At 63.0% G+C, this 24563-nt stretch overlaps 1 protein-coding gene and 1 long non-coding RNA gene across 2 annotated transcripts in view; one reads left to right on the forward strand and one right to left on the reverse strand.

Moving 5' to 3' along the window:
* Window positions 1–331: 331 nt before the first annotated feature.
* The window catches only part of PMEPA1 (prostate transmembrane protein, androgen induced 1), a 41877-nt gene continuing 17645 nt past the window's right edge, over window positions 332–24563 (reverse strand). The window contains exons 2-4 of the mRNA XM_037500794.1: window positions 6042–6196; window positions 1482–1535; window positions 332–1054 (exon numbers count right to left, since the gene is read on the reverse strand). Coding sequence (XP_037356691.1) covers window positions 506–1054; window positions 1482–1535; window positions 6042–6196 — 758 coding nt within the window. The 3' untranslated portion in view covers window positions 332–505. The remainder of the gene's footprint in view (window positions 1055–1481; window positions 1536–6041; window positions 6197–24563) is intronic.
* LOC129146389 (uncharacterized) lies at window positions 6129–7208 on the forward strand. Its single transcript, XR_008553047.1, has 3 exons — window positions 6129–6230; window positions 6982–7083; window positions 7180–7208. It is a non-coding gene; the product is annotated as an uncharacterized LOC129146389 (long non-coding RNA).

Here is a 24563-nt window from a genome sequence, read left to right on the forward strand (position 1 = left end):
ACACACTTTCTGAGTTGGCACTCAAAAATTGCCATTTTTTTTCTCTGCTAGTTCAGAAAACAACTTTTTTTTAATAGGCCTCTTCTAATACAAAAATACTCCTGCCCTCGCACATACAGTTTCTCTTATTTTATATATATTTATATATAATATTGCAGATCTTTAAACAAAGGTTTTGTGCAAATATGTCTTTAAAGTTAAGTGAAATCATAAACAAACGAAAGAAAAGAAGCATTCACGCACGCAGCTCAACTAGGAACAGAGACTAGTGGAGAAGGGTTTGTTTTCTCTTTTGCCTTCAAGACACAGCTCAACAAAGAAACGTGGTTTCTGCGAGTTTCCTTAGCTTGTGCATCCAGACCAGACAGAACACGTAAATATTTATACAGAGAGGCGGGGAGAGGTTGATGCGCTGCATTTTCGACTCGCCCGTCCTCTCTCTCTTAAGAAGTGCTTGAGTGTTTTGCTTTTTACCCGCTGCCGGCCCAGCCCTGCCCCCGGGATCCTAGAGAGGGTGTCCTTTCTGTTTCTCCTTCTCTTTGCTCCAGGCGGCCGTGGTCTCCAGGGGGGCGATGTGTGCGTGGTGGAGCCGGGTCCCCTCCAGCAAGGGGGGCGGCCCGCCGCTCTGCTGGTGTTGGAAGGAGGAGGACCCGGGGTAGTGCCCGATGACCTCACTGTAGGTGGGGGGCGGCCCCTCCATGCGCCCACCGCCCCCGTAGCACGTGGCGCTGATGCCCGAGTTACTGCTGGGGGGGCAGGGGCCCCCCAGCATGGCGCTGTCCATCAGGTCGCTGTCAAAGATGGTTCTGTTCGGGGGCGCGCGCACCGACTCGCGGTTGAGCTCCAGCTGCTGCTCGGGGTCCCGCAGCTGGAGAGTGCAGGGGCCCTGGTAGGGCGGGGGCTCCTCCCCGTCCGACAGGGAGATGGTGGGCGGCAGGTCGATCTCGTGCTGCAGGTAGGGGTAGGTGGGCTGGAAGCGGTGGAAGCGGTCCCGCTGGGTGAAGGGGGGCACCGCTAGGCGGTCGGTGGGCCGCGGCGGGGCGTACACCTGGGGCTGGCGGGGGCAGAGCAGAGTGAGTTCCTGGAAGCAAGGCCCGGGACACGCCCCTCCCCCCTCGCTGCCCCGGGAAGGGGGCGGGAGAGAGTGGACTCGGCTGAGGTCCGAGCCCGGGCCTGACCTCGGGAGCCCTGCAGCATGGACTTGGTCCCAGAGTAGAAATGGGGGCACTTTCCACCTCGCGTGTTGTGGATACATATTCTGAGCTCCCCCGGGGTCAGGACTGTCCTGGGCAGGGGGTCCCATCAGCCAAGGAAGGGCAGGGTTGTGGCGATTAGCAGCCAACGACCCTCCGGCCTGGTGAAGGGGGCCGGCTGGGCGAGGGGCCTCACTGTCCACCGCCGCCGCCCGGGCAGTGGTGGGGGGAGCAGAACAAACGGGAGGGGACACAAGTGGTGTGGAGGGGAGGCTGTGCCGGTCTCACCTCGGGGATTCCGTTGCCCGACACTGTGCTCTCAGAGGGCCAGAGACATCCTTCCTGCGTGGGGAGGAGAGGGACAGGCAGGGTCAGCGGGGTGGGCAGAGGCGGGGGAGGAAAGGAGCCACTCAGCTGTGACCCCGAGATCTCCAGGTAGAATCAGATCCTGTCCCATCCGGCTGCCCCCGCCAGGCCTGGGTGTTCACACTTTTTAAAGCATCCACCTGATGGGGGAGTCCCCTCTTCTCAAAACCTCCCAGCAGCTTCCTGTGGCCCTGAGAATGCAGCGGATGGCTGGTGAACCGGCCCCGGCTACCACTCTCTGGCTGCGCAGCCTTGGGCGGCGGCTTCTCATTCTCGCTGCAGCTGCCGCATCTGAGCACGCGGATTAATACAGCCCTTAAAGCAGCAGGACATGCAAACACCTGCAGGGCACGTAGCCCTCGGGAGCACCTCGAAGTGCAGGGTGCCCCCCCCCAGTCACATCAACCCACTGCCCAGCTCATCAACCTGGTCAGGTGCACCCCAGGGCCTTTGCACACCCCGTCCTGCCGATGGCCACCTTCTTGCTTTTTAATACCAGTGAACCCTGACACCGTTTTGTGAAAAGTTTGGTCCGCACGAGCCTGCCATCCCCTTATTTCCCTCACGGCTTCTCCCATATCTGTGATCACCTTGTCAACGTATCAACAGTCACGTTGTCACTTAACAGTGGGGATGACGTTCTGAGAAATGAGTGATTAGGTGATTTTGTCCTTGTGCCAACGTCAGGGAGTGTAATTACTCGGGACTGAGATGGTACAGCCTCCTGCGCACCTGGGCCACAGGGCGCGGCCTCCCGGACCCCGACCTCTCAACCACCCGTCACTGCCCAGAACGCAGCCGAGGAACATGGGATTGGCTAGACACGGCTGTCTCGCCCTCTAATCGTGGGCCCCGCTTATGGTGAAGACAGAGAAGAGTTAATAAGCCAAGTCCCCGGTGCAGCTGCTTCACCAGGGACTCACCTGCAGTCACCCACCAGGGTGAGGTATGGAGCCACGGCCTGACGGTCCAGCAGGGCTGCAGTTACCTTGGAGCCGGGGGGGATGGTGCTGGGCCCAACCTGCCCAGGGCGTCCAGGTGGCAGGCTCAGTACGGGGAGTCCCACCCCGACACACCCACCTGCAAGTTCAAGCCACACTAGAGGGCCCCTCATGCCTCCTGCCACCTATGGCCAGTGCCTAGCCTGCTCCACCCCCGGACCTCAGCCTGGGCTGCAGACACCACACCCTCACACTTCGGGGGCCCCCGGCACATCTCCTCCCACCAAGACCCCCATTTCAAGGGGCAGAGATCTGAGGGACAATGGAACCCCACGCTGGGATCAGCTCTTCTGAGGGGACCCAGATCCTGCTGCTATGCAGGGGTGCCCTGGGCCTGGGGTAGAGACGTCTACTTGTAATTTCATAGTTTTACTGACATGTAGCTGAGTAAGCCACACATATCCAAATATGAAAAGTTTGGGCATATGTATATACCACAAACCCCTCACCACAATCAAGATAACGGTGATTACCCCCTAGTTTCCTTGACGGGTCACAGGTAAGCTGACGGCCACCTGCATCCGAGGGGTGCAATTTCTTATGGTGCCACTAGGGGGCTCTCTGGCTCTCAAAACTGTCCCATCGGGCATGACTCGCCTTGTAAGCTCATCAGGGTCTAGCATGTTCCAGGCGTGGGGATGCAGAGCGCAGACACGCATCCTCGCTGTTAACACGGTCATCAAGGGCCATTTTATTACTGATATTAGCAACTGGGCAGTTGCTGCTCACACACAGTAACACGCGCTGCCGCTTGCAGAGTGCTCTCAACTCCCACAGCCCTGCGAGGCAGGCTCGGGTGGGCCGGTGCGGCTGGGAGAGGCAGCAGTGGGACCATCCCCCAGCCGCCGGTCTGCAGACCCTCTTGGGCCCAGGGCCAGTCCGGTGGGGTCCCTGTGTGTGCCAGGAGCAGAGAGGACACCCATCTGCTCCCCCAAGTAGTCAGGAGCTGGGGTGGGGTACAGGCAGCCAAGGCCAGCCTGGACTCAGCCCAGCCCAGGTCCTGCATAACAATGTCCCTACCGGGGACCCCAGGGCACCCACAACCTCATCAGCTGCTTGTCACTGCTGCACCCGAAGGTCACAGCCTCCTCCAGGAAGGCTTTGGAGGAAGAGCTGGATGTCCCCCTACCCCCACGGGCTCTCAGCCCCTCCTGCATCAGACCCTTGTCCAGCCCCCGACATCCTGCTGACTGCAGCTCCAGATGAGCTGCTCCTGCACAGAAGGGGGGTCTGACTCATCTGCTCCTGGTTCAGTGAGGCCTGACCCCTCCCCCTGCAAAGAGCCACACCAGGGGGCATTCCTGACACACCCGTTCCACCCCCAATCCCAACCCCGCTCCCCTGAGCCCCGCAGGATTCTCCCTCCAACATACAGTCCAGCCCACCCACTTTCTCCACCAACTTAGCTGCCAGACAGGCTCGGGGCCCCCTACGCCCCTCTACACCCGGTGAACCACACTTAGACCTCGTGGAAGAGCTCCTTCCTCCTCAGAAGTCGGGGTGGTCTCCTTCACCTGAACCCCACCTGCCGCTCCTCCTTTAAACCCTGTCCCCAGAAAATCCCCTCTCCAGACCAAGCTTCCCGGAGCACAGACGCAGCGTGGAGGCCTCTCTGGGGCTGACCCAGCGTCTGGCCCCACCGACGCGTCACCTCACCTCTGCACCAACCCCCGAGCCTGCATCATTTGCCCCCTTCCTGCTGAACTCACATGGGAGGTATGCCCGTTGGGGGCTCCCGGGCCCCTCCCTCTCAGTGCCTCCCCCCACATTTGGCTTTCCCTGTGGGGCTGCCGGGCTGTGAACCCAGGGCCGTCAGGTCTGTGCCCAGCTTGGGTGAGGCATGCAGTAGGCGCTCAGCTTAAGGGCATACGTTACTGTGCGGCCCCACTTCTGGGGGTCCAAGTGTGACCCCGGCTAGAGTGACAGGAACCCCTGCCCTAGTGGGGGACCCTCAGCTGTGGTCCCTCCTGCAGCAGCAGAAGCAGCAGTGCACGCCTCCCACCACCCCAGCTGAAACTGAACCCCAGGGGGTCACCCTGAAAAGGGACCAGGACAGGACAGCCTCAGCAGGGGGGCTCGGCCCAGGCAGACAGCGGCAGCTCTGGTCTGAGTCCCCTGGGGAGTCACCACGCCTCAACACTCCTCAGACGCACCCCGCCCTGTCTGGCTGGGGCCCCCAGGGAGCTGCCATGCCTGCTTCAGGCCTCCTAAGGCTGCACCGTGTTTACCCATCCAGGCGCCCCTGGGGGCTGTGCAGGTGGCTGGGCAGACAGGGCGGCGGGCGGGGGAGACTGCCACTACCCTCAGGTGTCCAGGAGCCGGGCCCGAACCCTCCGTCTGTCTGGGCAGGGAGTCCCAGGGGTTACCCACGGGGCTGTCGATCCCCCCCCCCCACTAGTGAGGATCCATACTTGGCTGACGCCTCTCCCCGTGGCCGGTGGAGGCGGGAGGAAGGCCAGGCTCACCCGCCGCACACTTGTGGGCACTGAGGCCGGAGGGCAAAGTCACCCACCAGGACGGCGCAGCCGCAGACTGGGGCGTCCGGGTGAAGCAGAGGCTGGGCCAGGGCTGGAAGGAGGAGCGGAAGGGGGCTCTGCCCCTGCCGTGCAAAGCTGCGTGTCCTCAGGCAACTGTTCCCACCTCTCTGAGCCTCGGTGCCTCCCCTGCAAGATGGGCTCCCGGGCCCCCACGGAGCGGGGAGTCGCCAAGGGCAGGCAGGGAGCGGCGGAGGCGCGGTTGCTGGGGCAACAGCTGCAGCAAATAAACAGAGGCGGGCGAGGCCTGCACTCCAGACGCCCTGGGGCCCTCCCGGGCCCTCTGGAGCCCTCCGGACACGCGTGGGGCCTCGGGCTGTGGGTGCCCCGAGTTCCCGGAGATGCTCCTTGCCCTGGCAAGCTGGTGACACCTGGGACTGTGGCCCGGTGCTGGGGAGATGCCCGGACCTGCGCTGGACGGGCTGCCGGCCAGGTCTGAGGGTGCAGCATCAACTCAAGTCACCAGGGGGGCCTTTGTCCAGGTGGCCGGCTGCCTCCACGGCGGAGTCCCTGGCTCAGATGCCCCCAGGTCTGTGGCACGAGGGGAGGGCACCTCCCTTCTGTCTGGGTCACGTTGCAGGATCACGCTACCCTCCCTCCAGCCCAGTGTCCCCAGGCCTCTGCCTGTACTCGGGGCAGCCCCCCTGTCCCGTGAAGCCACCGTCCTGCTCCCCGAACCTCCACCCCATCAAGTCTCGCCTCTCGGGCCCGGCCCCACTCGAGCGCCCCTCCCCACCTGAGCTGGACAGATCATGGACCCCAGACCCAGTCGGCCACAAGCGTGTAAACCATTGACCCTTCCCTGCCGGCCCTCCACCGCCCCCCCCCGCACCAGCTGAGGCCCGCCCTCACCCCTCGGAGGAGGCGCCGGCCACGGTGGGCTCCCGGACCTTCCCACCCCGAGTCTGGGCCCCCGAGCACCTGCTGCCACCAAGGGGGGCACGTACCGAGGAGAGGGCGTCTTCTCTCCGCCTGCCCTGGCTGTGCCGGCCGATGAGGGAGCGCGCAGACAGCTTGTAGTGGCTCAGCAGGCACGTGATCACCACCACCATCACCATCACCACCACCACGATGACCGTGATCTCCACGAACTCCAGCTCCGCTGCGGGGAAGCACACACGTGAGGCCGGCGGCAGGTGCGGGTCGGGGCCCAGCCACCCGCGGCTCCACACCCGCGGCGCGAACACCCCCGCACGCACACCAGCACGAACACCCCCCCACACACACACCAGCACGAACACCCCGACACGCACACCGGCGCAGACGCACCCCAGCCGACATGAACACTGCTCGCATGCACGAGCACAGGCGACACAGGTGACACGCACACCCATCACACGCACGAGCGCAGGCGACACACCCGCCACACGCACACACTCGGCAGGACAGGGGCGTAGGGGCCCCCATTCCAGTGAAGAAGTTTCAGCAAAAGCACGTTCCCGGCGGCCACAGACACCCAGTTCTCATCCTTCCTTTGGCGTCACCGGGTCCCCTGCAAGGTGGCGCCCGGCCAGCACCTTGGCCTGCGGGAGCCGGGCCTTCGCGGACGGCGGCGCGCATCGCGTGGCCCAGCAGCGGCAGGGCGGGGGTCCCGGTGGTGGCCGGCAGTGGGGACAGCCGCCCCCGAGCCCAGGAATGTGCCACCCCAAGCCCTAGGGACAGAGGAGGAGCCCGAGCCCAGGTGCTCCCGGGCGCGGCTCCAGCTGGGGTCACTGGCTCAGCTGCTCCCGCAGGACCGCCACTGGCTGGGCCTGGCCGGCAGGGACGGGAAAGCTGCAGGCAGGGGTGGCCGTGCCAGGACGGCCAAAATCTGCCGGACGCCCCCCTCCTGCCCCACCTGTCCTAGCGGGGGACGTCACTGCCCAGCAGGGGAACTTCTCCACACAGAACCACCCCCCAGAAGCCCCTGGCCTCTGCCTCTGCCGGCACAGCGTCTGCAGGACACCCGCCGTGCCACGCCCCATGTCTGCTTGCTGTCAAGAAATCAGGGTAAGTGCCCCCAGGGGTCACCTGGCAATGTCGGGGGACACTGGTAACCCCCAACCGGGGGTCCTACAGTGTGTACCCTACAGTGTGTACCCTCAGACGCCCCAGGACCAGGACACAGTCCACAGGCCACGGCTGGGCCTTCCTCCGCTCCCCCGTGAGGACACCGGGCCAGAGGCCAAGCGGCAGACCTGGGCTGGCGGCCCTTCTGCCCGCGCTGGCTCATGGGCACGTCCGCACGTCCCTGGAGTGGTCAGGGGGAGAAACTGGCAAGGAGTTCGGTGAGACTGCCCTCGGGTGAGAGGCCCGGGGTCCCGCCTGGCGGGCACGTGGCCAGCCTGGAAGCAGCCGGGTCACCTCACTTTCCCTCCAGGAGGGTGGGGCCCGGGTTGGGTCAAAGCCAAGGCTCCAGGCCCCAGACTGGTTCCTGTGCCCCCCGCCTGCCTCCCACCCATCCCGGCTGGCTCAGGGCCGGCAGCCTGGTCTGATTCCGCGGGCCGAGGCCCCGTCGGTGGAGGCCTGGATAAAGCCGCCCATTCAGAGGACACACAGCTGGCTTTGTGCACGCCCACGCCCCTCCTCTGAGGCCCGCATTCCCCTCCCTCAGCCCGTGCACTCTTCACCCCAGCCCGGCGGTGGCGGTGGGCACCCCGCGGCCCCCTCCCCGGCTGTCCCGGGGCCCTGCCCACACTGGGCCCAGAGGGCAGGCAGTGAGGGGCTGCCTTTGTGCCGGGATGGGGCCCGGTGGCCATCGGGATGTGGCCGGCCACTGCCCTCTTCTGAGTGTCGTCCGGAGCAGCACGAGGGGCGACGGGGGACGGAATGAGGCCCCAGCAGCCCACACAGACATGAAAAAGCCCTCTCCAGCTGCCCTGACCCTGCGGCCCTGCGGGCGGGCCAGGAGCGTGGGAGGGTCTGATTTCTGGGGGCTGTGCCCAGAGAGGAAGACTCGCCCCCAAAAATGGGCCCGGAGCAGCAGAAAGCACGAAGGACCCAGCCTGACCCCTGCAAGGCGGCGACCCCGAAAACTCCCACAGGGTGGGGGGCAATCAGGTTCTGGGCTCCACCCTGGGAGCCAAAAGCCTGGGCATCTGCCAGAGGCTCTGCGAGACCCCGGAAGCCCTCTCCCCTCCCTGCCCACTGCCCGCCCAGTCCCCGTGTTTATGAGGACTCAGGGTGCCTCCCTGTGGAGCTGCGAGTCAGCAGGGGGTGAGCACCTGGGGTGCTGCGGGGTGACTGTGCTTCCTGGGGGCGGCCGGCACCCAGCTACAGCAAAGCAAGGGCGGCCCAAACCCAGAACCTGGGAGAGGGTCAGCGGGCCACGCTGGTTACCCCAGCCCTGCTCAGGCACCGAGGGGCAGGTGGGCCGGGGGTCGAGGGGCACGGGAGAGGCCCCCAGCCCCAGCTGGTTTGCCCCCTCCCCATAAGTCAGAGAAGACCCTGGTCTGGATCTCAAGTCTCCCCCCAGGCCTAAGAGCCAGGGCTTGCCCAACCCCGATGGCTGGGGATCTCTGGCCCTTGGGGAAGGAGGAGGGTGGGGGCCTCTAGCAACTCGTGGCCTTCCAGGGACACGGGCCACCCGGGAACCGCTTCTTCGGGTGAGAATCAAACAAGTGCCTGCTGCGAGGACAGGAACGGGCCCCAGAGGTCACCCCACTCACAGCCTGTGCAGCCTGCTGGCCCACACCAGCGACACCCCTGCCACCCTGGGGCAGCTCAGGCTTCAGCACCCTCACAAGGACACAAGGCGCACCAGCCCCCTCCCTCCAAGTCCCACAACCTCAGCAAAGGCCCCCCGTTGGGGAAAGAGGGCACCATGGCTGCCCTCAAGGGCCTGGGTCAAGTTCAAGGCCCGTGTCCCTAAACTGGCCCCATACCTCTGTCCTCTACAGCACCCACGGATCTGCTGGGACCACGGCAGGGCGGAGCTCACACAGCTGCGCCCCCTGCCCCCATCTTGGCGCTCAGTTATCCTGGAACCACAGGACACAGGTCTGCTCACAAACAAGGGCAGGGGAAGTGGGGGTGGAGCCGCAGCCCACACCCACTGCACCCTCCTGGCAACTCACCGGGACAGCGCTGGGATTCTAACAGGCCTGTGCGCCGAGGTGGGTGGTGCATCACCACCCTGTGGTGCAGGTGAGTTTAGGGAGAAGCTGTCCAAGCACCCTAGGACACCTGGTGCTACCTTCCTCTAGGCACACTGACCTCGGTGAGCCCCAGTTTGGGGAGGGCGTCGTGAATTAGCAGCTATAAAGAGCTCAGAGCAGGGCAGGAGACAGCAGGGCCTGATGTCTCAGTGGCGGCTCCCCCCAGCTGAAGCCCTGGATGCACCTGGCTGCGGGCTGCCTGCAGGCCTGGCGCACTCCGCCTGGCGCTCTCCACCTGGCCTCTGCCCAGTCGCCAGGGTGGCAGCTGGAGCCCAGGAGCTTGGGTCCTGGTCCCTGCCTTTTGTTGCCTTGTCTGCACAGATGCCAGGGGAAGGCCAGGAGGGTCTCGGCCATTTTCCTTCTGAATTTCCCTCTCGCGGTGGGTGATGGACGTGCAGGCTCCTGGGAGCGACCCAGCCCCTCTTCCGCAAGCAAAGTGAGGTCACTCTAATTTAATTAGCGGCCTCTTTCCCGTGAATAATTTCAAAAGAACAGGTCTCCTGGCCCCTGGAGTGGCCTGACCCTTTCGTCTCCTCCAGAGACAGACCAGCCACTGAGGCGGGTCACACGCTCAGCCTAGGCCTGCCGGAGGCAGGGGACAGCACCACCCAACTGCCAGCACACCCCAAATCCTGCGAGCGTCTTCTGAGTTGACCCTCGCCAGCGCTCTGTGACGGAGATGCTGACACCGCCTGCATCGACAGATGCAGAAACAGGCTACAGTGGCCAGGCGCCAGGTCACCGGTGACGGGCCCAGGGGCCAGCGACCACCCACACCCCACGGTGGGAACCAGGAGGCCCCCGAGCATCAGAACCAGAGAGCTTCAAGCAGACGACTCCCGGGTTCCCAGGCTGAGCCGGGCTGCCTGGACACCTCTTGGCGAAGCCCAGGAGACCAGCCTTGTGGCCAGGGGCACCCACCTCCCCCTGTCACTCGGAGGAAAATCACAGGCTGGGAATTAGGAAGCCCTCAGGCCAGGCACTTGGGGAGCCCTGGGTACCCCCATGGCTTTGCGAGCAGACTCCAGTGGCCAGCTGTGCACCCAACGCCTCCCCCTGCCCAGACCGGGGCCCCTCCTCAGCTGCATCACAGGGGTGGGGAGGGGTCTTCCCGGGGCAGGGGGCCAGGCCGGCGGCAAGTTCGGAGCCCGCAGCTGGCAGCTGGACACCGCGGCCCCTTCCTCAGGACACGGCTTTTAACCCAAAACTAGAAGAACAGATGCTGGAAAGGATGCCAACGACTCCGAATAGTCACCAAGCTCTCTCCGGAGGGAGACTTGGGACGGCGCTGCCGGACAGGGGACGCCCGCAGCCTTCAGGTGACAGGGAATCTGTGGTTTCCACCGGCGCCATCAAAGGTCCGGCTGGGCGCGTGGCTTGGGGCCAGGCCGGGTCGGGGGAGCTGAGGGGAAGACGCGCTTCTCCCGCAGGGGCCGAGCCCTGCGCTGAGTTCAGCGGGAGCCCGGGTTCAGATCCGGCGCCCACGCCCGCGCGGGCGAGGGCCGGGGGCGGCGCAGGGGGGTGTTCGTCAGCCGAACCGCAGTGGGGCCTCCCTGACCGCGCAGCTGGAGCGTGGGGTCAGGGCCCACCTGGCTGCTGCCAGCCCCCAGGGGCTTTCCAGACCCGACGACCCCTCGGCCCCCCTTGCGTCTGCTGCGGGGCAGGGGCCGCCGCGATGCGTCCTGGTTAACAAGCAGCCGCGCAGGCGGCCCTGTCTGGCCTCCCGGCCGCACACCGGAGTTAGGAATTGGCACTGTCTGAAATTTATGAAAATCTAATCTTGTTAGGCCTGCCTGGATGAGACCCGCCTGGCGGGCCTCATTGTCATTCCGCGGAGCCCAGCCTGCCTGGGGTTCCAGCCACCTCCATGGCTGCCTCCCCCCAGCCCCCTGCATCTGAGCAAGAACCCAGCTCCGCCCCCTCCCCCCAGGATTTCAAATAAAACCGAACCTGCCGTCAAAGGAAGAACTTTCTGATCGCTCCTGGTGCCGTTTCAAACACCCCCCACTGCACGTTTTTTTTTTTCTTTAGGGCAAGACCATTTATAGGTTAAAAAAAAGAATGGTTTTTCTCCTGAGGTCTCAGAGGTGGGCAGAGAATCTAGGCCAGGTTCCCGGCTTTGAGAGCGGACGGCAGCGTGCGCCGGCCGAGTCCTCCACTGAGCAGGCAGCTGGGCAGCAGTGCCCAGTACCCGACACTGTACCCCGAGAACGGCCCCGTTTTCCGGGGTCCAGGAGAAAACCAGTCCCACGGTGGCTGGCCAGGGGGTGGGGACGGGGCGCCCCGGGCTCCCCGCACTGCTGCTCCGGCTAGAACCCAGGGTTCTGCTGAAGAGCATGGGGGTTGCGCCCCCGCCCAGGTTCCTAGGTTTGGATCCCAGCTTTGGCACTTACTCTGGCCTTGAACAGGAACCCTGACCCCTGAGTCACAGGTGTCTGGGCCTGTGCCAGCTGGATCCTGGAGGCTGGGGAAGGTGGGCACTTCTGAAGGGCAAACGATCCCACATTTTTCAAGGGTGAAGCTCGGATCAGGGGAATCAACCCTGGGACACTGATGTCCACACACTCTTCTCCTGGGGTGTCAAGGGCAGATGCCCAGCTTGACACCCCAACGTGCACTGTCCCTCACCCGGGAGCAGCACTGGAGGCCACTGTCCTCGGCCTGCGAGGTGCTGCGGTACACACGGGAGGGGACAGGATGCCCCCTTGCCTGGAGGCCGCTCCCACCCTCCTGCTCCTTGGTTGCCCACGCACAGGCACACACGTGCACATGCACACCCATGCACACCCATGCACACGCACGTGCCCCCAGCTGGGCTCCTGTGCACGTGGGCACTGCTGGCTGGCTCCCCTCTGGGCTGCGCGGGTCGGGACAGGTCTGCCAAACGCCCGTTCCCTGCCACTGCCTACCAGGGTACCACACTGGTCTGTCCTGGGGTGGAGAGGGGGTGCATTCAGAACCCCAAGCAGCCACGTGGAGCCCAAGGGCACGAACTGGACACTGGGCCCGGATTCGGGGTTTGCGGTTGTGCCATTGACCCCAGCCCTGCTTGAGTGGGGTCTGCTTTTGATGGTGGGTGCCCCGTCCCAGCTGGTGATGGGCTGGGGAATCTAACCTTCCTGTCCCCAAGGGGCAGAACCCCATTCACGGCTGGGTTTCACCCCTGTCTGGAGGTGGCTGCAGCAGGAAGTGCTGGGGACCGGGTGGGAAGCAAGGTCTCCAGGGACAGCGGAGGGCCGTGTAATCATCTCAGAACCTCATGATTAAACGCGCCTTCAATACGGAAAGACAAAGCTGGGCCTTTTATCTTTCTTGCTATTATCCAAATGGAAAGAACTAATGGGATTTTTTTCTTATTGTCACTGACATCGAACATCTTTAAACACCCACTGTCAGCAAAGTATCAATCACCGTTCAGAGCTATTGGCAGATGGAAGCGAATTCGCGGTGAGGGAGCCGTTCCTGTCGATGGCCCCGCTGGAGGCGCGACGGGAAGTTATTTAAAATGAGTCAACTGTGTTTGTTAATTGAGGCGAGTGGAGAACAGAGGCGGAGCGGGCACAGGTGGGCGAGTCTGCCAGGGTAGGTCGATGGCGGGAGCCTGGAGGGCACCTGTGTCAATATCTAACACACGCCAGCCTTCAGCCCGGAAATTCCACCTCCAGGATCGAATCCCACAGCCCGAGTCACAGGTGCTCCCAAAGGACACCCGAATGCGGACACCAGGCAGGGCTGTAAAGGGGGCGATGGAGACCGTCTGCCAGCCATGGGGCCAGGTGACATGGAGGCAGCTGATGGCCCTCAGCACTGCTGGCGTCCTGCGCTGGGTCATTCTGTCGCGGGGCCTGCCCTGTCCACACCCTCCCTGACCTGTCCCCCCACGGAGGCCAGCAGCACCATCACCCTTGATGGCGACCACCTCACTGCCACCCACCAGGCCGTGCGTCCCCTGCGGGGCAGAGCCGCCCCTGGCCCAGCACTGCCGGGTGACGGGCGGATGTCAACAATCACTCAACAGAAATAAAGGGCCTGGAGAGGGACAGAGGACATGGACCGCCGTAGCAAAAGGGGGCAACGAATCACAGGGGTAACGGCGCTCCTTCTGGGACACCGGGTATTGCTATACCATTTGCGTTTTTGTAACGGATCAATCATTTTAATTTTTAAAATCTTCGTGAACGCGCTGCAGAGGTGCGTGGGCGCGTGGCTGAGCATGGCTGACGAGACCCACACTCGCCCCGGCCGCCCCGGAGGCACCATGGGCGCCTGGCAACCAGCAGATGTTTCTCTCAACTAACCACGGATTTCCAAGAGTCGGGTTTTCCCGATGGGAGCCGGGGCAGCGGTGCTGGGAGGGGAGCGAGGCCAGGCTCCGCAGACAAAAAGCCCCGCTAGCCGAATGGGCCCTGTGCACCTGCACTCGGCCACCTCCCGTCGCTCCCGCTCCACGGACCGCAAGCTGGAGCGCCCCGAGGCAGCTGGCGACGGGCCTGGTGGGGTCTCGGCGCTGACCCTGGTGCAGCCCTTCTTCCAGGAGGGCGAGGGGCCCGGCTGCTCTTGGTCTCTCCCAGGGCAAGGTGGGAAGCGGACTGACGGCCAAGGCCAGCTGTCATCGGGGGCGGCAGGAGAAGCTGCTGGGGGCCTGAACAGGCTCCACACCCCCGGGTTCCAGGAGCTGAATTTGATTCAGAAACACCAGGAGTGGGGAAGCACAATGGTCAGCAGGAGCCCTGGCGCTGTCCTGCCCGGTCCCAAATGCCGGCGCCATCAGTGGCCAAGGAAAAGTTGCTTTGTTCTCTGTGTCTCTGCTTCCCCGTGTACAGAAACAGGGTGCTGAGCACCCCACCATGCCATGCAACGAAGCTGGAGGATGAGCACATGCACTGTGCAGACCCAGGCTGGTTACCTGGCCAGAAGCACCAGCTGCCAGACGAGGCAGCCTCTGCCTAGTGCTGGCACCACCACCTCCCACCTTCACTGCTGATGCCTGCAGGTGCCCGCACCTTCTCCAGCCTGCCCGCGAGCCTCTGCTCCTGTGCCTGTGCCCAGGCTGGACCTGCTGTTGCCTGAGACGCCTTCTCTCCCCTGCTGCCCATCCCCAGTGGGCCGACATGGCTTCCCTCCCACAGGACTGGTGGACACCACCTGGGATGTCTGCTAAGATCCCAAGAAAACGCATGCATCCTGGCCTCCCTGGGTCCGGGTGTGGTTCCCACTGTTAGTGTGGCCACTATGCCAGAAGGCCATTCCCTTGTCCTGCAGTGTCCTCAAGCCAGCACACAGCTGCCAAGCCTTCTGCCCCATCTAACCGGTGAACTCCTCTTCATCCCTCAAAGCCCAGTCCTGGTGACCCAGAGCAATTTCTACATCCTACTGTGATGTCAAGCCCAGGCCATCACCATATGGGACTCCCAGCTCCAAGGCAGAGAGTATCCCTTTAGTGGTCTCTCCCCAGTGGCCAGTCAACTGAGGTGCCCTGGCAGCAAAGAAACTAGATTGCGTGGTCAGTGCGTGGTCATACAAGCAGGGAGGAGCCTGGATCCCCTGAGCAGTGCAGGGACTAGAGGTGTAGGCCCGGATACGGGCTTGTTTCCCCACCTTCAGAACCGCGGTGAGATGGTGCCTCTCCCGTGGAATCCCGTGACAAGGCCGGGAAGCATGGCTCCAACGGGCAGGCTGGGGGTGAAGCCCCCAAGTGACAGCTGCTGTGGGTCTGGGGCGACAGACGACTTGGACTGGCAGCTGTCACTGGCCTCCCCAATCCTCCGGGGCGGAAGAAAGGGTCTTTGTGTTAATGGCCTGATGCCTGTGTCCCCCCAAATCCCTACGCTGGGCCTCCCCTGCAGCGGGGCCCTGCTGGAGATGGAGCGCTCAGTAAGTCATCAGGTGACATGAGGCCACAGGGGCCCTTTGGGATTAGAGTCCTTGTAAGAGACACCCTGAACTGCTTTCCCTCTGCGCACACACCGAGGACACCCCGAGAGCCATCCACGGCCAGGCTCCCCAGAAACCGGCCCGGCCACACTTGGACCTTGGACGTCCAGGCTCCAGAACCGTGGGAAATGGACGTCAGTGGCCTCAGCCCCCCAGACGGTGGTCTGAATGCAGCCTAGCCGAGGCAGGGAGAGGGGCTGCCAGCTGGGAGGCAGGACACCGGGCCTGGCTAGGGACAGCCCAGGGCAACACAGATAGCCCCCTGGGGACAGAGGGCAGCCAGCATGCTGCCCCTCCTGCACGTACCAGCCCCGGGCACCACTGGGTGTGTCCCCACAGGTTCCCATCCGCCGCCTACATCCATCTGAGAACTGTTCAGTGCACCCATTCATTCTTTCACTAAAGCAGCACGTGCTTCCTGTGTACCTACTATGTGCTGGGCACTGCAACTGGCGCCATCCACCCACCACACTTTGTGCCAGAGTGATTCAAAATCTGTGCCCTGGAGATGGGGTTATCTGCCAGTGTTGCAGATAACACGGGTGTGGAGAGTGGGGAGAGGGGCGTGCGAGGCAAACCGAGAAGTCAGGGGAGCCCATCAGGACACAGACCGCGACGGGAGCCCTGCGCTCAGCCGCAGACGCCCTGGGGGTGGCTGGCTGGGGTCCTCCCTCCTGCCCCACAGGGCCCAGATGCTCAGAGGGTCCAGCCATGGGAGGGGCACCCCGCACTGCATTCCAGTGAGCTGATTGTCCACATGGGGGGCTCTCCCCAGGCTGGGGCTGGGGGTGTATCCTTCAAGGGCAGAAGGCTGGCCGACATGTCCCCTGTCTCCTGCTTTCTCACACGGGCACTCCCCGAGCCCATCACCTGGCCTCGCTGCTCCCCCGTCCCCCTCCTTCCTGGGCTCCAGGTGCACCTCTTCCACCCCTGGACCTTTGCACACACAGCCTCAACCTGGAGTCTTTGCCATTCATGTCACTACCTCGCGGAGACCTCCAGGGTGCCCCACCCACCCACATGCACTCTGCTCCCCTGTTTGGTCTCCTGTGGCCTTTCTTAGCCACGAGAGACCAAGCCTCGTGGCGAGGAGCCTGGATCATCCGGGTCACTCCTGTCTGGACCTTCGTGTCTCTGCTTTTCTGTCTGCACCACAGCCAGGCTGCAGACTGCACGCCCAAGTGTCAGCGCCGCGAGCGGGCCCTGGACTGGTCAGCTGCCCGCTGATGCCGCTGATAAGCCTCACCAGCAAGAGGCCCCCACAGCAGGCTCGTCTGCCCGGTTCTCACTGTAGCCCTGATGGCTAGAGCCCTGCCTGGCATGGTGCCCGCACTCTGCCCTGGTACATTTGAAGGAGAATTCATGGCTAAGGTCAGGGCCGGGATGCCCATCTCTGCACAGAGGCCACAGGATGAAAAGCAAAGCACCTCCCCAGGGCCAGGCTGGGGTGACACCACGCACCCCAGCAGGCACCCCAGGGCTTCTCTCCTGGAGAGGAAAGCGAGCACACCCACACCCACAGGGGTGAAGAGACTCCCGTTGTTGGGGGGGAGGGCGGTTGGGTGGGAGGTTGGGGGGTTCATGAAGAGTGGGACACGCTAATATCCACGTGTGATAAAACTGCACAGAACTGAACACACACACAATGCACATGCCTGTGTGCACACCTATACACGCATGCACACACTCACTCAAGCCAGAGCATGGACACGGGAAATTTGGAGGCCAGCGGGCACTGGCAAACACCCCTTCGCTGGCTGGGGTCACCCCCTCCAGCTGGAGGATCCCCCCCTTTGGGAAAGAGGCTGGAGGGTCACCCCCTCCAGCGATGAACAATGCCACCCTTGGTGGAAGCTGGGCAATGCGACCAGGGTTCTCCCTGTGATTTCTCACAACTGCATGCGCATCTACAGTTATATAAAAAGTTTTCTTAAAAAAAAAAAAAAACTGAAGTTTTGGGGACCCCATCCTCGGGGTCCCAAGGTCACCCTGGGGCCTGGCCCTGGCTGGCGCGGGAGGGTGGCTCACCGCAGGGGGAGGGTAGGAGCCGAAACAGAAGCTGCTCCCCACTCCCAGCCTCGCCCGCTCGCCCCCCATGTCTCCTGCTCCGAGCATCTGCCAGCTGGCTCTGCAGGCGGCCACACGCACCGTCTCTTGCTGCATCGTCCCACTTGCGGGGCTGGCTCCGGGGTTGGAAAATGAAATTCTAAACGTGCCACTTAGAATTGAGGAACGAAGAATGAGGATTTTAAGTAACCTCCATGCACTGGCTCAGACTGTCCTCCCACCGCCCGCTCCCCGGCCACGAGCAAAGACCCTCCAGCCTCTTTCCCGAAGGGGGGCATCCTCCATGTACAGTCATCGCACCCCCAATGCAAAGCGCTGTGTGCCCGAGGGCAAGTATCAGTATGAGGTCCTCTCAGAGCAGCTGGACCCCTGCTGCCAGGGCGCGTGGCGAGCCGCAGGATCTGAGGGACAGGAGTGTCCCCCACGTACTGCTCCAGTCCACAGGAGCCCGCGCCGGGCTGCAGGTGATCCGCGACGAGGGCCACCATCTGCGCGGAGCTGGGAGGAGCGACGCCTGCAGCCCTTGGGGCTCACACCTACATGCAGCTCAGGCAGCTCTCTGCTAGCAAGACATCCTCGAGGCTGCTGAGCTGGCGAGGGCCAGGAGGAGGCTCATGGGTGGGGTGTCAGGTACACCTCTAAGAGGGTGAGAGAAGCTGGGGGAGACGACTCCTGGTCAAACAAAAGGCAGTGCAAATGTCCTGAGGCACGGACACCTGTCACCTTCAAGGGCAGTGAGAAGACTGATGCTTCAGGAGCCTGGGAGCAGGGATGAGGGAAGTCACTCTTAGGACCAGGCGAACTTGGGGCTCCCCAGGGTGGCTGTCTGTGAGCAGAGGCAGGACAGAGGATGCACGTTTGAAAATGATTCAGGTACTGCCTTCCAAGGGGGTTTCCAAACACAGTCACACGTCGGAAGTGCTGAGGAAGGCCGGCAAGCGGCCCGGGCCCCCGCCCCTCCCGCCCACTGAACGGACCCTTCGGGGGCCCAGGGATCGCGCAGGACCCTGCATTTTTACAAGGGCCGGCTGCAGGGGACCCTCTCTCAGACGTCCTTTCCTTTACCGGGAGAAACTCTTGTTCAAACACGTTCTCACGCTGACGTTCCTGATGGAAAAGCAGAGGCTGGCGTCTCATGTGGAAACCGACTATGGCCGAACCGAGCGTAAGAGGGGAACGCCGGCCACGGAGCCTGGGGAGGCGCCGAGACTGGTGGGTCCGGCCTCTCCCAGAGGCAGCAGCCGGGAAGCCCCCGACTCGGGTCGGATGGCAAAGGATGGACCAGAGAGGAATAGAGCCAGCGGGCACAGCTGGGGGCTGGTGCCTCTACCCCTGTGCGCCCGAGGGCCGTGCCCCTGGCTGCCCTCCACCAGCCCGGGCAGCCCGGCTGGATGACTTGTGCCACCAGACCCACCAGCACGGAAAGTTCCAGCAACCCTGGCTCCACCAGGCTGTGCCGAGAGTGCGCTCTTCCGTCTGCCGCCGCGAGGAGTCGGCAGCATCGCCATGCCTCCGGGAGGAGCGGCCAGTCTGCCCCCAAGGTGGCCTCCCGGAGAGGCTTGGGAGAAGCAGCCTTCTCTGGGGACTCACCCACCTGGGCTCTGGTGCTGTGTGGAGACAGGGTGGCTGCCTGACTGAGAGGGGCATTGTGGCATCTGAGGGGGGGAGGCAGGGATGCCACTGAACTGGCTAAAGAGCATGGGACAGCCCCACCTTAGGGGACCAGTACCCAGGCCAAGAACGCAGACGATTTCATCAGACAAGAGTCCCTTCACCCCCCCACACACAGCACCGTGAACTTGGGCCATAACAAGCCAGTTTTGTCACCTGGTCTGGAGAGAGCCCAGAGGGCCTGGCTGCCTCGAGAGGGCACTCCACATAGCTAAGCTTCCCCTCCGGCTCCCTGAGACTGCATCTTCATTGCCAGCTGTCCAGGTGAAGGGCTTTCCACTGGCCCTGGGCCTGGATCCCCCAGCTACCACCCCCATCAAGTGTGCTGTGATTGATTAGTGATGTCTGCCTTGGGTGCTGGCAGTAGATGGGGGATGTGTTTGCTTCTGACTTGTCCAGCCTGTGCCATTCAGTCAAGCTGAATGCCTTCCAAATCAGCACCTGCCTGGCACCCTCAGGCACTCTGAACCCAGCAAGGGCCTCCTTCCTGCAGGGGCAGCAGAGCTCCCCGCTCCCACTCCTACAGTCTGCAGGTGAAGGGAAGTTGTCCTGAGATACACTAATGACAAGGCTGCTCATACCTGTTGCCTGGCATTTCCCTACACCAGAGCCCCAGGGTTTGGGACCCTCCCAGGCCATTCACTTTAAAAACAAATGCCATGTGAGACACCCGCAGATCTGCTGACAGTGACGAGGAACAACGGGTCCACTGGCCCTTACCCGGGATCCCCAGTGGCACCATCTCCCAGCGTATGCTGGTGACACCCTTGGTGGTATCCCCATGAGCCAGAAACACCCACACTTGCAGTCAATCCTCGTACCATTAAAGCCGAGGAGAGAGACCTGGTCTGTCCCTCCTCCAGGAGCCAGCTGACCCCACCCCTGCCCCCTGAGACTCTGCCCTAGACGGTCCCGGGACTGGCTCCACTTGCCCTAGTCTCAGCACATGTTGTCAAGCCCCCACCCCCAGGCATGGCCACAGGGCCCTGGTTTTGCTCTCCCTGGCATTCCAGCTCCTGGCATGCCAGCTGTCTGCTCCAGGAGGACAGACACGGGTCCCCCCTCGGTCCCCGGCCAGCGCCAGCTCCTTCAACAGCTCCTAGTAGGGGCTCAACTACGGGATGGAGGAACAGGCCGTGGCTGACTCCCCAAACTTGGGGCCCGGGCTCTCTCCACATACCCAGGCACGCTCCCTGCAGCACCACAAAGGCTGTGGTGGGGACAAAGGTCTGGGCAGACCCTGACCGGCATGGCCACTTCTGGACAGTCCCGAGACCAGCTTCGCCATGGATATGGCGCCTGACCTCAGACAAGCTGTTTCTCTGGGTCCATGTTCTCGGCCACACAAGGGAACATGCCACCCAAGCTGCCTGTGACCCTAAGAGCAGACCCCTGCTGGCAGGCGGCAGGGCACGTCAGCTGCTTGCCAGGGTGCCTCCCTCCAGATAAAGAGGTGCTAATAACCGTGATGGGAAAGCAGGGCTCCTTACCCCTGGGTCCCCATGCTCGGAAGATGGAAGCCCCCCTGGTGGGGTGAGTCTCCCTGACCCTTGCAGCCGGACCCTGCACCCACACTTCTCCGTTAAAATTTTTTTTAAGTCTCCGCAAACAGCACCCACTTCCTATCAAGAGTCCGCGTTCCCAGTCGCCAGCAGAAACCAACTCCTCGGCAGAAGCAAAGTTCAGTGGATGAGCTATAAATATTTCTGCTCAGCGCTGCCAGGGAGCTGGCTTTCTGCATGAGCAGGCCCCGCCGAAAAGGAGGGCGCTCACCAGATTTGTTTCGAATTATGAAAATAGATGTTGTCTCCCCACCACATCTGTTTTGCCTGACAAATGAGCTGCGATTCGCCTCCTAAATAAGGCAGCACACCCAGGCCGCCCGCCTGCACTCCGGCTCCTCCAGCTCTTCGGAAAAGAAAGGGAAAAAAAAAAAAGGCCAGGCCTCCAGGATGCAGCTGGAGGAAGGACTTCCCCAGCGGCCTCTCGGGCTCGCACGCCAGGTCTGTGCTCACCTCTCCCCGGCACCCCGGGCGCTGGCGGCACAGGGGGGCGTCCCCTGCTGCTCTTCCTTAGGAAGGAGACAAGGAGACGGCAACTGAAAAACTGCAATAGAGACACCCCCACTCAGGCCAGCGGTGTCTTCTCTGGTGTGCTGAGAAAGGCCGGTTTTGGGGGAAAGAAACATCAACCCGAGGGCCGCTGGGCTCTGCCACACTGGCTTGGTGGCTGGGTTCATAGACTCATTTTCCTTTAATTACTCCAAGGCAGACCCAATTACAGCACAGACCCGTCTGCAGCCCGGGAGCGGAGCCTCAAGGGCCCCGCCTCCCGAGGCCCTTCCTGCAGGGGATGCTGAGTCTGAGGGGGCGCCGGTGATGCCCCGCTGTGATTCTCTCTTTTAAAAATGGCCCCGATCCTAAAGATACTTCATTTTGGGTTTTTGTGTTTAAAGACGGGCGTCAGAGCTACGGGAGTGGGCAGAGCCCCAGGCTCGCCATGCCTGACTGCCCCTTCCAGGGAGGAAGGGCTGTGCTGGCTCTGGGGCCCGGCCTCCAGCTCTGCACTCAGGGTTGGGGGGTGGGAGGGGCGTAATAACCCGTGTCCAGCACTGACCACACCCGCCCGCTGCTTTGGTCTCTTTAGAGGTGAATGAAAGTATCAGGCAGCAACCCCGAGTGTCCTGAGACTGGCAGACGCAAGGTCGGGGTCCCCACCCACGAAGGGTGCAGGTTGGTGGGCTGATCTGCCTGGCCTGGCAAAGCCAGACGCGGCCCAGGGATCCCCGGAGACTTCTGGTCAGCTGCCCCCCTCCCCACCCGTGCCCCGCACCGTGTAAACCCAGAGGGCAGACGGATGCCGCGGGGAGCGTGGAAATTTAGGGTTTGGCATTGACAGCAGTGAGGACAGTTTTCAAAGGGGTGAGGACCGGCTGGGGGCAGAAGCGGGACCCTGTCCCCACCCCTGAACACATAACCGGACAGGGGGCCACTCCATTCCCTCCGTTCACCGGCCTAGGGGACACCCCCTCACACGCACCCACCGCGGGGCCCAACGTGGGCCCGCCGGCCTGGCCGCTGGTGGGGTTCCTGCCGGGGTGGCATCGGGTGGCTGGGGGGGCCACAGACCCTCTGCCCCCACAGCGCGCCCCCTGCCATGCCTGCAAGGATCCCCCCGTCACCATGGCAACGAGGTGAATGAACACATCTATTTCAAATAAGGAACATCTCGAACCCATCAAGTTGCCCTCATGTCTTCATCCTTAAGAAGCCACCTCTGGTGCCTGGGGTGGGAGGCTGGGTCTGTGCCGCCGAAGAGATAAGCAGCAGCACGCGAGCCCCGGGAGTGGGGACGGCGTGCGGGGCGGGGCCCGGCCCCTTCCCGAAGAAAACCTGGAATGTCACTTTCTCTCTCTCTCTCTTTTTTTTTTGGTGATGGTATAAAATTAGCACAGTCAAGTAAATGTGTTATAAACACAAAGACACTGCCAGGAGGCGAAGTGCCTTGGTTGGAGGGAAGGAAGAATCCAGAACCGCTTGGGGGAGGGCGGCCCAGCGCTGGCGGGCAGTGTCTGCAGGTCTTCCCGCCGCGGCCCGAACCCGGAGGGTGAAGCCGGCCGGGAAGGTCCATCTGCGGGGCGTCTAGACACTGTAAAGAGGACAATTAGAGAAAGAAAAGAAGCCGCGAGCCGCCGTCCCCGGCTCCTCCTCGCCGGGCGGCCGCGGCAGCCGCCAGAAGGGCCCAAACAGGCGAAAAATGATGCCACAAGAAAAGCGGGTGTGGGGCTGGGGGGGGGGGACTGGGGGGCTGGGGGTGTGGGGCCGAAAACAGTTTATGAGCGAGTGTTTTGAAATTCTGCTTTAAATAAGCCGGCAAATGAATTCAACCTTGTCAGATCTCGCTCCCGCACGCAGACCAAATATCCCGCTGGCGAGCTGTCTAGACACAGATAACAAAGGACTTTTTACAGCGCCCAGAGACGCGCTGACAAAGTAGCCATTTAAAGATGCAGCGTTGCCTTCTCCGCCTGGAATGATTTGTCAGAGGGACTGAAATGAAAATGCTAAGTTATGGGTCTGGCTCGGGGGTGCCGGCGGCCGGGGAGCAGGGGTGCGGGGGGCTGGCTGCTCGGGAGACATAGAGAAATTATCGTCTCTGATTGGGCTGCGCGCCTGCCCGCCCGGAAAACAGGGCCGGACGTGGCTGACCCGCGGAGGAGGCTCAGCTGCTTGTAAGAAGCCGATGGCTGAAATGGTTCTCACGCCCAAGGGCCACCTCTGTGCAGCCACGTTCCCTAAGGGGGTGCTGAGAGGTGAAAGTGAAAAGCATGGAGAGGAGAGTTTGTCTCCGCTGGCCTCTGGGGGGGCACTGAGAATGTCGGGGGGATAGTTGGGGGTCACTCCCAATCTCGGCTTTTTGCAGGCGGGACCCGACCCCTGGGGTTCAGAGGGCTGTGCCTAATGGGCCGCCCTCCCCACCCCAGGGAAGGACCGTCCTGAGGGTGGACTAACCTAAGGGTGTGTGGCGGGGAGACACTCAGTCACCCCAAGCACCCCCTAAAACCAGGGGCTGTGCCTTTACCTACCCACGTCGGGTCAAAGGATCGAACCGCACTCAGAGCTCAGGGCACGTGCTGAGCTTTCACCAGGTCACCCCTGGGGGGCGGCCAGACAGCGGCAGCTCCCCAACATGGGGGTCTCTGCTCGTTCATTCGGGGTGTCCAGCTTCCAGAGCAAGATCCAAAGCCCAAGTGAGGGGCCAGGCTCAAGCTGGACACAACAGCACCCCACAAACTAAGCACGATAGGCACCAGGACTCCACTGAAGAAACCTGTCCGGGGGGCCACTCGCCGATGACATAGACCCTCAGAGACCTCCCAGCTGTCCTAGCAGGGACCCCAAACCATGCCAAAAGGGGGTACCATGATGACATGTTAGAGCCTAAGGACATAGGGTTCCCCCCGTGCCCCCAGTTTCCATGCCCTCATCTCCCACGGGCAGCTTTGGCGTCTGGAACAGCAGGCTGCAGCCGCCACTGGCCCAGGCGCCCCCAATACTGGGGAGAACTAGCTGCTTCCTGCACTTCCATGGCCTCCTGCACACACCTGGGCCACTGTCCTTAGGTGACCCCATCAGGAGCCCGCTCAGGCCTCGGGAGCCCCCCTTCCCCGCCCCAGAAAGTCTGTCCTGAAGGGAGACAACAGCTCAGGAGCATGAGACCCCGCGGGACAAGACGGGCCCTGTCGGGGCACAGACTGGACACGCCGTCTCCAGTGGAAATGCTGGGGTCCCTGGGCCTTAAAGGAACCAACACAGCAGCCCCCCAAGACAGAAGAGCTGGCTCGGCCATGGCCACCCCACCTCTGCCCAGTCCCCACACTCGCTCTGCCTCCCGACCTCATCTCCGACCCAGAGGGCCTCCGGGAAGGCTCCTGAGGGGGGGCAGATTCTCGCCGTCCAGCACTCCCTGTTCAGGGACTGAAATCCAGTGCCCTAGTCGGGGCGCCTCTGCCCACCCCATGCCCCGCGCCTGTGTCTCGTTTCCTCGTCGAGGTTGTGAGCACTGAGAGGTTGGGCGGGCGCCCAGGGCCCTCTGCCAGCCCTCAGCTTCCCCGTGGCCCTGGAGGCCCGCCCTCTGCTCCCGCCCCGCTGTCCCCGCCTG

The sequence above is a fragment of the Talpa occidentalis genome, unplaced genomic scaffold (assembly GCF_014898055.3).
Source record: "Talpa occidentalis isolate TD23 unplaced genomic scaffold, MPIMG_talOcc4v2.1 talOcc4.10, whole genome shotgun sequence".
In the NCBI taxonomy this organism is placed as follows: Eukaryota; Metazoa; Chordata; class Mammalia; order Eulipotyphla; family Talpidae; genus Talpa; species Talpa occidentalis.